The sequence below is a fragment of the Phalaenopsis equestris genome, unplaced genomic scaffold (genome assembly GCF_001263595.1).
Source record: "Phalaenopsis equestris unplaced genomic scaffold, ASM126359v1 Scaffold000002, whole genome shotgun sequence".
NCBI classification, from domain to species: Eukaryota; Viridiplantae; Streptophyta; class Magnoliopsida; order Asparagales; family Orchidaceae; genus Phalaenopsis; species Phalaenopsis equestris.
The window spans coordinates 72,998,814-73,012,147 of NW_018164444.1; the positions used below are offsets into that span (position 1 = coordinate 72,998,814).

The 13,334-nt window shown below is 35.2% G+C and overlaps 2 protein-coding genes across 6 annotated transcripts in view; one reads left to right on the plus strand and one right to left on the minus strand.

Moving 5' to 3' along the window:
* The window catches only part of LOC110023974 (uncharacterized protein At5g08430-like), a 75,314-nt gene extending 64,438 nt beyond the window's left edge, over positions 1-10,876 (plus strand). The window contains exon 10 of one of the 3 annotated variants that reach the window (XM_020723657.1): positions 10,356-10,872. In XM_020723657.1, coding sequence (XP_020579316.1) covers positions 10,356-10,378 — 23 coding nt within the window. In that variant the 3' untranslated portion in view covers positions 10,379-10,872. Of the gene's footprint in view, positions 1-10,332 lie in introns of all 3 variants that reach the window. The other 2 variants (XM_020723664.1, XM_020723678.1) reach the window with 2 other exon arrangements.
* A 1,442-nt stretch (positions 10,877-12,318) lies between these two features.
* The window catches only part of LOC110023955 (protein ACCUMULATION AND REPLICATION OF CHLOROPLASTS 3), an 84,964-nt gene continuing 83,948 nt past the window's right edge, over positions 12,319-13,334 (minus strand). For all 3 annotated transcript variants that reach the window (XM_020723630.1, XM_020723638.1, XM_020723620.1), the window contains exon 18: positions 12,319-12,575. The gene's annotated coding sequence lies outside the window, so the exon portion shown is untranslated. The remainder of the gene's footprint in view (positions 12,576-13,334) is intronic.

Here is a 13,334-nt window from a genome sequence, read left to right on the forward strand (position 1 = left end):
TATATATATATATATATATATGTATATATATATATATATATATGTATATATATATGTATATATATGTATATATATATGTATATATATGTATATATATATGTACATATGAATTTATAAATATATACTAGTAGTTATTCTAACTCATTATTATCCATTTCCCTTAATTCTTAAGAAGACGGAGTGTCAAGTAAGGGGGTACAGAGAAGAAAAGTAGGAAGAAAGTAGGGGAAGGAGAAAAAGAAAGAAGAACTAGAAGAGGAGAGTAGGGAAGTTTAGGTTAGGAGAAAGTAGGGAAGTTTAGGTTAGGAGAAAGTAGGGAAGAAAAGAAGAGGAAGAGGGAGGAAGAGAAGGAGAAGGAGAAGGAAGGAATTTAGGCAAGAAATCTAATTTTTGAGTATTAGGCTTAAATTTTTGAATGAAAAGTCCAAAGGTGAAAATGTTATTTAAGATTAATCAATTTATTTTTAAGTTTAGATGTGGAAGGGCTTTCCTGCAGTCCCATGCCTCTCCGTTGCTGCCGTTGTCATTCCCACTTGCTACCGCCACCCCATATAATTGTTCCTGCCTGTGTTCTGCTGTTCCAGTCGCCCGACCATCTGTTTCCCTCATTCCAGCTTGTTGCCATTGCCACAACTCCTCTTCTTTGCTGACGCCGCCCTCCTCCCTTCTTGTTGCAACCCAGGAACGCCCTTTCGAGATGTGGAAGGGCTTTCCTGCAGTTCCATGCCTCTCCGTTGCTGTCGTTGTCATTCCCACTTGCTACCGCCACCCCAAATAATTGTTGTTGCCTGTGTTCTGCTGTTCCAGTCGCCCGACCATCTGTTTCCCTCATTCCATCTTGTTGCCATTGCCACAACTCCTCTTCTTTGCTGACGCCGCCCTTCTCTGTTCTTGTTGCAACCCAGGAACGCCCTTTCTAGCCGTTTAATTGCACTCCCCTTCCCCCCCAACACCCCCGCTTTCCTTTTTGCTTCCGCTGCCATTTCACTCCTCCATCCTTGTTGACATCACCTGGACGGCCCTCCCGCATCATTCCCTGTTGTTTGAGAAACGGTAGCCTTGTTGTTTTCTATTTGCCGACCGTATTTTTTACTCCTGCACCACCTTCTAAAGCCTCTCAAACCACTACCACCATCCTTGGGATACACTCTAGCTGTGTTGGTTTGTCTGTTGTATTTTTCCTTTCATGTGTGTTGGTTGTAACCACCTATTTGATTTCAATAATAATATTTGTTATTCTTGTTGTGATTTGGGTTGACTTCGGTATCGGGGGAGCTTTGCTTGCACGTGAAGGAAGAATCTAGCGACCTTGCCCTATGCAGGTGCTTGCAAGAGAGTGGGAATTGTGTGCTGGAGTTGCTGAACCAAGCTGAACAACATGCGCGGAAGGGTTTTCGAGTAAGCAAGAGGCGACCCCTAGTTAAATTGCAAGGGGAAGGAGGAGGATTGTAGGAAAGAGGTAGTTCTTTGGAGTGTTTGAGTCAAAAGCGTGCAGGAAGAGAGGAGGTTTGGTGTGTGCAACCTAGCGTTGGACCGAGCAGCTTCTTATAGAAGGGAGGCTGAACCAAATATATGATGATACCGTTCTAGGGCTCCTAGATGGAGTTGTAGGATGGGTAACAGGAGTGGGAGGAATGATGTCGATTGAATTCTGACGTCAATGACAGCAGGATAACAATCCAAAAAATAGGGAACAACAATTTCATGTTGTTGGACAGCTCCATTATGTTGTTGAACAATAGTAGTAGAAAGGAAAGATGGTTGCTCGTCTGAAAACAGCGGGTAGATGGTGCTTGAAAAGGTATCGAGGGTGTGATGTATTGTGGGACAAAAGATCGGAGGAATTTGGCAGCTATTCAGTTGGAAAATAGTTAGTTGACCAGCGAATAACGAGGATATTCCACCACCTATTTCTGAGCAAGAAACAGACACACTACTTGTAAGAGGAAGAAGATACAACACTCGTTAGAGCAGAAAATAGAGAGTCAATCTCCAAAATACACTAGCACAACAAAAAGCTCCTTAGCAAGGTCTAAAATAATGTACTTATACCTATGCATAAATTAAACCTTATATAGAAATAATAAAATAAGAATGAGGGGTCCCCAAGATCCGCGACAGCCTAAGAAGGCAAAATTTTTTGCTGAAGTTGCGAGTAGAACGAGAAACTTGTGGGTTTTCCTTGTAGATATTGCGAAAGTGTTGATTTCATTGGATTCTGGAATCCTGATGTCTCACAGATTGCACGATACTAAGCGCAAGATTTCGCGGGAGCTCCTGCTTCATTCTCTCTAGCTAGGAGAAGCTTTGTCTTCTTCTCTGTAGGCTTCTGGAATCGATGTACTATCACCATAATAAAGTCATTGTCTTGTGTTTGAGGCAGTCCCCTTACAATATCTATGTCACATCCATTCCTTGCAACTCTAAAGCACATGTGATTCCAAAGCATGTCCTAATAGAATAAATAACCATCTTTTTTTGGGACGCTCAAAGTTCGAACTGCATAGACTGACATTCTTACGAACCAAATCTTGAATCATTAAATTGTAACCTACTTCTCCCTCTCCTCATACTTGGTTTTTCACATTATCTAATTGAGTATGTTATGGGGAACTGACCCTGGAATGAAATCTATGGCAGGTTGGACCATTGTTAGTGTCAACCACCCAGGAGTTAAACTGTTGGTCAGTTTACTTGACAACTTCTGTAACAGGGGCTGCTCTTTTTTTGATATCGGCTCTTCAGACTCACTACCTTCTGGGACAACCAATATTATTCCCGCTGGAGTCTCTCATGTGCTTAGCTTAAATCCCTAACATCTCTCCTTCATCGGCTGGAAGCTGGTGCTTCTTCTTTGCATCCCTTCCTTCAGTGTCTACTGTATTTTTTTTTATGTTTTCCACTCCTCCCTGCTTTTGAATAAGATCATCCTTATGTTTGGGAAATTTAATGCAATGTGCCTAAAGTTGTGATATTTGAAGCATTCCTTGGCCAGAATGGATTTGAGAATGCTGATGTTCTCCACTTTTTCTCCACTATGAACTAGATTTTCTTAGGCGGGGTCGGTTGTGATGCTCTACTAGGTGTACTTTTGCTGTCTGATTCTAGGATTGAACTTTGCCTGTAATGTGCGACAATCACCCGATGACGTTTCTCCACCTTAAAGCTAGGGCCTAAACATGTAATATTCAATCAGGCTATAACTGTACCACGTTGCCAATGGATAGTCTCTATTCCCTAAGATATTGAGCCATGATGTTCTCATCAGGTTCCATTAGTTGCCACTTTAAATGAAACGATCGAACGTAGCTGTGTACTTCTCTATTGAGATATCTTGCTGTTGTAAGTGATGAAGTTTCAAGAATATGTCATGTCTGTAATGAACTGATATGTTCTTGCATTGCATTTCTAGTTTCATGTTGGACCATGTAGTGATGTTACTTTTTTTTTATAGTCGTTGAAGACTCTTCCACTTCTCCCACAACAAGAAAGCGTTCTCTTTAAGCTTGATAACTTTATCTTGAAGAACATCTTTGTATTAAAAAATTCATTTCACTTTTTGGAACCACTTGATAAACTTGTTTGGATCAATGCAATCGTCATAATCTAGTAAATCTACATTTATTGCAAGATCCTGAATTTTCCACTAATATTCCATGCCAAATCGTTGAAATATTGATTTTGTCACTAGAAAATTCTCGATATAAAGGATTTACTTCCTCCTCTAGATCTGGTGAGTAACTGTTATGGTTATTTTCACAAAGGTGGTAAGCCTCTGTTACAGTTGGACAATTTCTCTTTGCATGTCTTCCATAGTGAGCTTCTAAACACCCTGTTGAGGATTTCTCCTTGGCGGCATGATTTCCTATTTTTCTAATGAAGGTCTTGACGGAAAAAAAGTGGTTTAGTTTTAGGTTTAGAGTAGGGCTAAATGGATGATATGCGATTTTTTTTTTGGGGTATGATATTAGATTGTATGGATTCTTGATTTAAGCGTAGAAAGAATAAATCCATAAAAAATTAGGGTTTCTTGGGCTCTAATACTTAGATAATATGGTTTTAAAGCTCATAGAAGGTGTTTAGGAAGTGTAAAATGACTAGTGATGTTGTAGAATGTGTAACGAGAATGGGAGGAATGATGTTGATTGAATTCCAACGTGAATGTCGGCGGGACAACAATCCAAAAAATGGGGAACAACAATTACTGCTGCTGGATAGCCCCTTTATGTTGTTCAACAACGAGGAAATACAGTTGCTCGACTGAAAAACATCTAGTAGATGGCATTTGGAAAGGTATTGGGGGTGAGATTTGTTATTGGACAACATATCAGAAGAATTCGACAGCTGCACGGTTGGAAAGTAGCGGGTCGAATGACAAACAATGACATGGTGAGGCAGGAGTTTACCGCAAAAAAAAAGAAGAAAAAATAATAAAAACGTATAGCGGTACTGTAGCTGCTACAATATCGCAAAAATATGTCATTGGGAGACATGTCGAAATAATTCTGTTTTCCTTTCTTTGCTTTATTTCCTATTATCCTTAATTCCTTTGCAATGCATTCCTATATTGTGTTGTATATGTGTTTTATTTAGGACAGCTGTCGACTTTCATTCTTCTTCCTTCGAGGAAAGTATTCAAGGGATTGGATGGTGTTTGGTTGTATCTCTCTCCCGATATGATACTTATCTTCTCTATTCCCTTTTGTTTCCTCCCCACATTGCTTCTGGCTGCCCTCCATTGTTGTAGTCGTACCCTAACAACCACTTGTTGTTTCCCTGTAGTTTTTCCATCTTCTAGCCACTGCCATCTGCATTTCGACTTACTGGCACTGTCCTAGACAGCGACTGGTTGTTGTCCTTGTTCCAGTACCCCCAACATCCCTTCCATTTGCTATTGTGGTTACCCTGTTGTCCCAGCTATTCCTTCAAGCTTTCAACCCTCACAATTTCCCTGAAACCCCTCTACCTTGCTGCGGCCACACCTAAACAACAAACTGTTGTTGTTTGATCCATCATTCCGTGTTGTCCACCCGCCTGCCTTGCTTCTGCCACCCAAACAACAAGGTGTCGCCGCTTGTCTTGTTGTTTTCTTGCTGTTTTCCTCTTTCCTGCGAGCCCTTGCATCATATAAGGTAAAATTTAAGGTTTATTTTTTAATTAGAATAAATGATATAATAAGTTAAATTAATGTTAATATTAAATTTTAAGCATATAAGAAATACTATTTGGAATGGAACGAGTAAGAATTGACGACAGTGGATGTGGATGTAAACTTTATGATTTTATTTATATAAGTTGTTTTAATTCAATGTAATTAAATGAATATTAATTTTGAATCAAAATCAGTGATTCGATTTGGCAAGCAATCAAAGTAAAGGACAAGGGAGATTGAGATCGATGCTTGTACAGAAGATGAGGTGAGGAGATAAGGTTAGGGATTATTTTTTTTTAAATATTGTTAAATAGAAATTTCATTTATTAACTTATAATTATGATTAAAATGTTGATAAGAAAAGTCAGAAGAACATTTCACATTAGAGGACATAGAAAGAAGGAAGTCTGCTACATTAATTAGGTTAATATTTTTTTGAGAATTTATGTATAGTCAATTAAAGTGAGTTATTAAGTATTAATTATTATTTTGATGATTAATGTCAGAAGTAGAGAGGAAATATGACATGACCCGACTTGTGGTTAAGAATTTTTAAGATAGAAATGAACGATCGGACGGTGAAATTAAAGTTTTATATCACGAATAATTTACAATCCATACAAATTGAAAGAGTCAGTAAAGAAAGTTATTTAATTTTCTGAAAAAAAGTTTTTTTTTGATTGTTGATTTTGTCTTATGTATACATTCTCTCTTATAGTACTCATTTAATTCAAAAAGTTATCTGAAAAGGTTAAAGCAACATAAAGAGTTATCCAAGATAACTTAGTGGAGTATCTATAAACAATTGGGCAGAGACCAGATGGGATGGAGGTGGACATAAAATGGCATTAATTGATAGCAGATGTGAGGTTTTCATGCTTTAAGGGATTTTGACCTACAGTTGATTGATGATTTTTTATAGTTAACTTAAACTAGGTGATGATGATAATAATAATAATAATAATTAGTATTATTATTATTATTATAAGATAACATAGATGTGTGAATCAACTCACATAATTTCTTATCTCTTGTGTCATGATTTTCATGCATTTGTCTTGAGCAAGGGCAATTTTGTGTTTTACTTTTGTGCGTTACTCGGGCAATGTGTGCTTATCTTATATGTTTTTCATATTTTAGACACATCAATGCAATTTATTTTGCAAAGAAAGTAATGATCACATAATTTTTTTATCACTTTTAAGTTAGATTTGCAAGATGTAGCGGTTATTATCTGTCAATTTAATCTAGTTTGATTGAATTGATCATTAGATTCTTTTATTGGTAGTTTTGATGGTTTAGATGTATTGCCGCGATTCATTTGGCAAGCAAACCATATTTTGAGTGTTACTCTCCAATTAAATTTAAGCAACAATTGTAACAATGTGTCCATCCTCCATATTTGATGTTGAGTTTGAATAGATCATTTGCAGGTTAGTGCAGAGTCTGACATTATCATGTATGGGTATTACTGTTTATTAGATATGCATGATGTAGAAAGGTGTTGATAAGAATTATATTCGAGTCATTAAAGATGTGTTTACTAGAGTTGTTACTTGTGTTCTAACAAAAAGAGGATTAACCAAATATTTTCCTATTTCAGTTGGATACATTAGGGAATGGCTTTAAGGTCATATTTTTTTGCTTTAGTTATGGATACCCTTATTGGACATTTAAAAGAGGTTGTACCTTGCTGTATGTTTTTCGCTGATGTTATCCTTATTGTGGATAAGTCTAAAGAAATTGTTCAGGAAATACTTGAATTATGTAGGTCTACATTGGTGTTTAAAGAGCTTCGTTTGAGTAGATCTTAAACTAAATACATCTTTAATGGATTGTGTGATAGAAAAGTACTGCTTAGACTTGAAGGAAAATTTTATAAGATAATGGTGAGACCTGCAAGACTCTATGACACATAATGTTGCCTTTGAAAGAAAAGTATAAAACAAATTTAAATGTTGCTGAGATGATAATGCTTAGGTGAATGAGTGGCTTCACGCTTAGAGACAAAATACGAAATGAATATGTCTGTGATAGGGTTGGTGTAGCTCCAGTGGTGGACACAATTAGAGAAAGTCATCTTAGATGGTTTGGTCACATTAAACATCGACTTTCTGGTGATCAGGTTGGGAGAGTGGTAGTTTTAGATTCAACTAATGTCAAGAAAGACGGAGTTATGTCAAGAAAGACGGAGGTAACTTATGTCAAGAAAGACGGAGGTAAACCTAAAAAGACTCGGACATATTGTATAAAAAATGATCTTAATCTATTAGAATTGATTGATAATATGACACTTAATATGACACAATGGAGGAAAAAAATTCATGTTGCCGACCACACTTAGTGGGATAAAGGCATGTTGTTGTTGGGTATTTATTGTTTATTTGGTAGTTAGAGTTCGGGTTCTTATTATGTGTTTTAATGGGTCCAGGAGTTTGTAAATACCCTTCCTCTTTGGATGATGAGGGCATTAAGAAATCATTTAGAAGCAATGGAGTCTTTGACTCACTCCTCTCTCAAAATATCATCAATGGCAAGTAGGTAAAAGTGGCAAGTGATAGAAATGACAGTTGGACATAAATAGTTGGTAAGCACCTTAAAATTTTCAGAGGTGATGAGGCTCGTGCTCCTATGAAACCGATGTAGTGGTTTTTCTATGTTTTGCTATAAGTTCTCCTATGTAATGGTTGACAACTAGAGATGAAAGTTACTTCTTAGCATATGCCTAGGTCATAAGAAGAATAGAAATCGTCCTATTGTTATGTACCCGTAACAATACAATTTCTCGAGATTTCTCAGATCAGCTATCTAGTTACAAAAACCCTCATGAAACTATGCCTATATCACTAGATTTTTGTAGTTGTTCCTCTAGGCGGCTGTCGAAGTCCTTGATCACAAGAAGTTTTAATGCCCTAATTGATTAAGTTTGGAGTAAACGACAATCATGAGATTAACACATTAACATTCATCATTCAAAGCATATCAAACAAATACAAAAAAAAAAAATCTACAAATCAAGGCAAAATACAAGAAGATAACACTATCCTTACATCACAGGAGCATGAGAGAAAGTTTTGGCAAGAAACATGCGATAGAGAAGCACAAAAAGTTTTACCAACCACATTGAAGATTCAAATGAAAGAAATTATACAAACTTACAAAGATTCCAAGTGTTCTTTAGTAATCCACCGAATCCTCTCCATTCCAATGAAATCTCTCTACAATCACTCACATGCCCAACCCTCAAACTCTCCCTCCCATACGAAACCTCTGAAATACTTGAAGGAAACCACCCCTAGAAATTTCTCTTCTTAAAGGAAGAAGAAGAAAATCTTAAGGGTGCACTCCAAATCCTAATTTCTATTGTGGAGAGCCTCCAAAGTCTATTAAAGATGCCCCAAGTTGTGCCCTCCATCCAAAATCAGCATGAAATTACTTGTCAAAATGAAACTGGTCGCCCTACGGTGGAGTGACTGCACCCGTGGTCGGTGTTTTTATGCCAGACCCAACTTGGCCACACCTGGATCAGACATTGTTATGCCAGACTCGACATAGCCATGCTCAGATTGGGCGTGGTTACACCGATCCACCCACTTTAACTGTTTTGACTCCATTACGTGCACAAGTCACCTGTAACCTACAAAATCTCATCAAGAACCTTCCATAAGCATCATAACATGAAAACTAAGGAAGAAATATGGTATTTAAAACTATAAATATCATGTAAATTTTCCTCGTATCAGCCTCCACAAGCCAAAAATTGATTCCTATACTTTACTACATGTTTTTACATGGTTAGGGCTCCACAATTCACATCCAAACCTTCCAATTTTTTTATCTTGCATGTCGAGGTGCAGGGATGCCATAGACTGGCAAGGGGGTTCCACCCTTTCTGGTCTGTGACACAAGGGTGCTACAGACAGGTGCACGAGTGCTGGTGCCTGGCACCACTTTGCTGTTAACTGGCACCCCCTTGCTGCTATAAGATTGCATACAGTGTCATTCGCATTTTAGAGTTTATTTCATCTCCTTAGCTTCCTAGTTGCCTAATCACCTATTACCTGCACTACACAAAAAAGTATATCTTCTACAATAATAATATCACCATAATCATTAAATAGAACTTGGAATTAATAATGAAAAATATTACATTTTAACCTGACATCATATCCCCCAAGTTACTCGCCCTTAATTAATCTTATAACTAAACTTAGACTCCTTTAATTGATATGTAGTTCTCATCGAGGAAATTTCTTATTCTTTAATATATTTAAATCTCCTTTCTCCTCACAATTGAGAGCTTTAGGAATTGAGCCATTATCCTCTTATATCTATCTGTTATCTACTTTTAATTCTGGACATCTAATATTTATTATGGATTGTGAAAGATGTGTGAGGATAAATGGCTGAGTGCGCTTGTGTGCATCAACTAGTTCAGTTGACAAAAGGGAAATTTACATCATACCATACAATTCTTATATTTTTCATATCTAACACCTAAAGTTTGATTATTTACATTTATAATTCATTGGTGTCATAAACCTATGCATGATAATGTTTTTTCACTTTTAGAAAGCTGGTGATAGGATTTTTAATGTGATGTTAATGTTTTGATTGGTATGCATGTAAATATGAATTTTTATGTGTGGTGTGTATGTAAATGCACCCCGCAAGGTTTTTTGTTGTTGCTGAGAGCTAGTGTGTATGTGTGTGTATAATATAAAATATAAGAATTTTCTTGGATTCATGTATATCTTCTGGTTAGCTGAATCTTGTGTAGTGAGTTGTTGCTGAGAGCCCGCAGATCCATTTGCATGATAAAATAAATGCAATTTCAAAATGCAGACGCTTTCAAATTGCATGAAATCAAATACATAGGTTGGTGATTATATTTTGTGTATATTGATTTCTTTTTTGGCGTGAAATGCACGAATAGAACTACTCTTACAAATGATATTTTATATGCTATCTAAATTGTATTTTTCACATTGTTGTTGAATGATTAAATCCTTATAAAATTTGATGAAGCTTGAACCACTTTTAATTGTCACCTTCACAGATCTCTATTGTGTGATTTTGCATTTGAAAGTTATATAGAAGTACAAATGCAAAAATAGAATTCATATGTGAAAAAATCATTCTTATATATATAGTTATCATGAATATCATCTGATGAACAGAATCATCTGTGATGGGATTTTAGGAGTCATATCGGAAGAAAGATGACCTTATGCTGAGGATTCAAAATTAAGAAGTTGGAACGGCTGGGAGATCATATTATGCTTTGTTTTCCGACTTAGCTAAGAAAATTGCAGACAAGGTATGTAAGCAGCTTTATGATGAAGCGAATCTCAGAATTGGCTTCGGAATTCATAAACTGTACTCTTTTGGCTGTATTTATATGCTTGAATTTGAGTGCAACAAATAAATTTTGAAGTTTATATCATTGATTGCATGTTTATATTCATTTTTCCGCTTTATTTCAACCCCAACTAAGTCTTGATTTTATCTGTATTTATTAGATTAGGAAAATTTAACAAGCATTGCAGTTAAGAGAAGGCTGAAGGAGATGGAAACTTTTTTTCTTCTTTCATTCTATCTTTGGAATTACTGTTATAGTTGTCCTAATTTGATGCCATTCTCTGTAAATTAATGTTTTCTTTCCCAAAATGGTCTAGCTTTGTTTCTAATAAATGGATTAAGGTAATTAGGGTTTGATTTTTGGGAAATTTACATACATAGCCCGCTTATCTTATTACATCTCTCACACATGAACTTTCATATTTATGTATATAAACCTATGTATGAAAAGTTGTATTTGACTTTTTAAAATTTATGTACTATTAAATACTTGAGTGCTGTGTAAATATAAAGGTTTAGGTGTGGGATATAAATTGTGTGCTATGTAAATTCGTGGTTTGGAACTGTGAATTGACTCAGGCCTTCACAAATTACGAAGTTTGGATTGAAATTGGGGCATTGTTCCGACTGGAATAATACAACCGGATAAATTCAGTTCCTTTTATTATCTGGAACAATACATAAGTTGGAAAATATGTATTAAGGGAAGTTACATTTTTAACACTTAAATTTTAATTTTTACATCTAATCACATAAAAACACCACAGATTTTCATGCATAGGAGAGAATTGAAAGTAGATCTTCGGATATGTTATTGCAGTTTTGCGGAGGGAACCCCTATGAATCATTCTAATATCATTCTTCGTGCTGCTGTGTTTTCTAGTTTTTTGAAACCTGATCTTACAACCTTTGTATTTTCGGGGTTATGACTTAGGGTCCGTTTGGGGCAACTTATTTAGTGTGGTGGCTATTTGAAAATGCATGACATGTTTGGATAAACTGCGTTTGATAGCTTATAAGTTTTTAAAAGCTGACAACAACGTTTTCTTGCCTTATCTATCTAAGTGAGAGCTTTCTGGCTACAATCTGGCTTTTTCAAGAAAATAAAAATTTATAATAGCTACAACACAGCTTATCAACAAAATCAAATTATCAGTAGATTATTCTCCCAAACAGACCCTTAGTCTGATCCATGAATACACGAGCTATTATAATATAAAACTTTAAATGATTTTAAGTTAAAAAAATCAATTTAATTTAAATTTATAAATTTTAAATAAGATTTTATTAAAATCTTTAGTTATTTATTTAATATTATGTTAGATTTCAATGATTGATGTCTCATTAAAATTTTTATATATTAAAATTTGAATCCTAATTGTATGAAGAGTATTTTAATGAAATGTTTTATCATAATATTATAGATTAAATTAAAATGAAACATAAACTAAATTTTTAGACTTTGAAATTGATTTCTTTAAAATCTTGTGAAAATGTATATTTAAATCGATTAAGATCTGCATTATTCTACATTGACAACAATATATATATCTAAATAAGTTTATTTTGTTATAATTATAATTAGGCATTTTTTTAATTAGAATAAAATGTTAATTAATTTATTTATATAATAAATAATATCATTAATAAAAAAAACACAACATTCTACTTATTTTTATAATTAAAAAAATTGAGTATATTATTAAATGGTTAGATTGTGCTCTCTTCAGAAAGAGTTCCCTGCAGCATAATTGTACGTGGGCAATTGGGAAATAGTTTGAATTTTTCATTCAGCCTATGGAAGGCACAGCGATATATTTTCCATTTTATTGAGAAAAACCTCTAAAAAAATAAAATAAAAAACATTTGGTTGTAAAGATCAGATTGTTATTTACTGAAGTCTAGTACAACAAAACTATAAAAGGCAGGTAAAAAATTGTTATTAAGCTCACACTTCTAGGACTCTGGGATGGTGCTCACGAATGAAATTTAACGGAGAAGTGGTTGTGGAATGGCAAGGGAACGACAATACACGAGTTTGACTGAATCGAGAACGGCTGTCCTGGCCAAAAACAACATATAAAGCATGAAACGACCTGATATTGATGTCGAGGTTCACCACCGAACAGTTCACTACAAACACCACTTATAAAAGAAAAAATGATACAATATTATTTAGGATATAAATTAGAGATATAATCTCCAAAACACAAACAATAGGAGGAAAATTTCGTATAAGAGAAGGAAGATCAAATTAAAATAAGGATGCATTTGCCAATCAATTTCAAAGTTCCATTAACATCTTATTTCAATTAAACTATCCAACCCATTCACAATGGATTTATATTGATATTTCATTCTAATCCCTTATGGTACCTTGCTAATCGTTTCTTACGCATGAATCAGATCTAGGAGGTGAAAAATATTAGTAAAATATTTTGATCTAGATTTAGCACACCCTTTACTATAACCTCATCTCAACATATACTCGACATGCATCTTTTATGAGGAACTATTAAAAAGGATTATTAGTAGAGAATTTAATTGTTCAAATTGGTTGAACCATAATTCTGGCCAAATTCATATCCAAAAAAGGTATCTACAATACTACAAGAGAAATAATAATAATAATAAAACATTTGTATCTTTTTAATATATGCGCTAGACTCCATGATGAGAGCTCGCGCAATGTGCCTAAATATTCGAGAACCCAAGGGATCGAACTCGTGACCTAAGAGGACTTACAGTGAACCCCGCCAACCAACCGGCCACGGCTTGAGGCACCATCTCTTTAATATATATATAAACCTACGTATGAAAA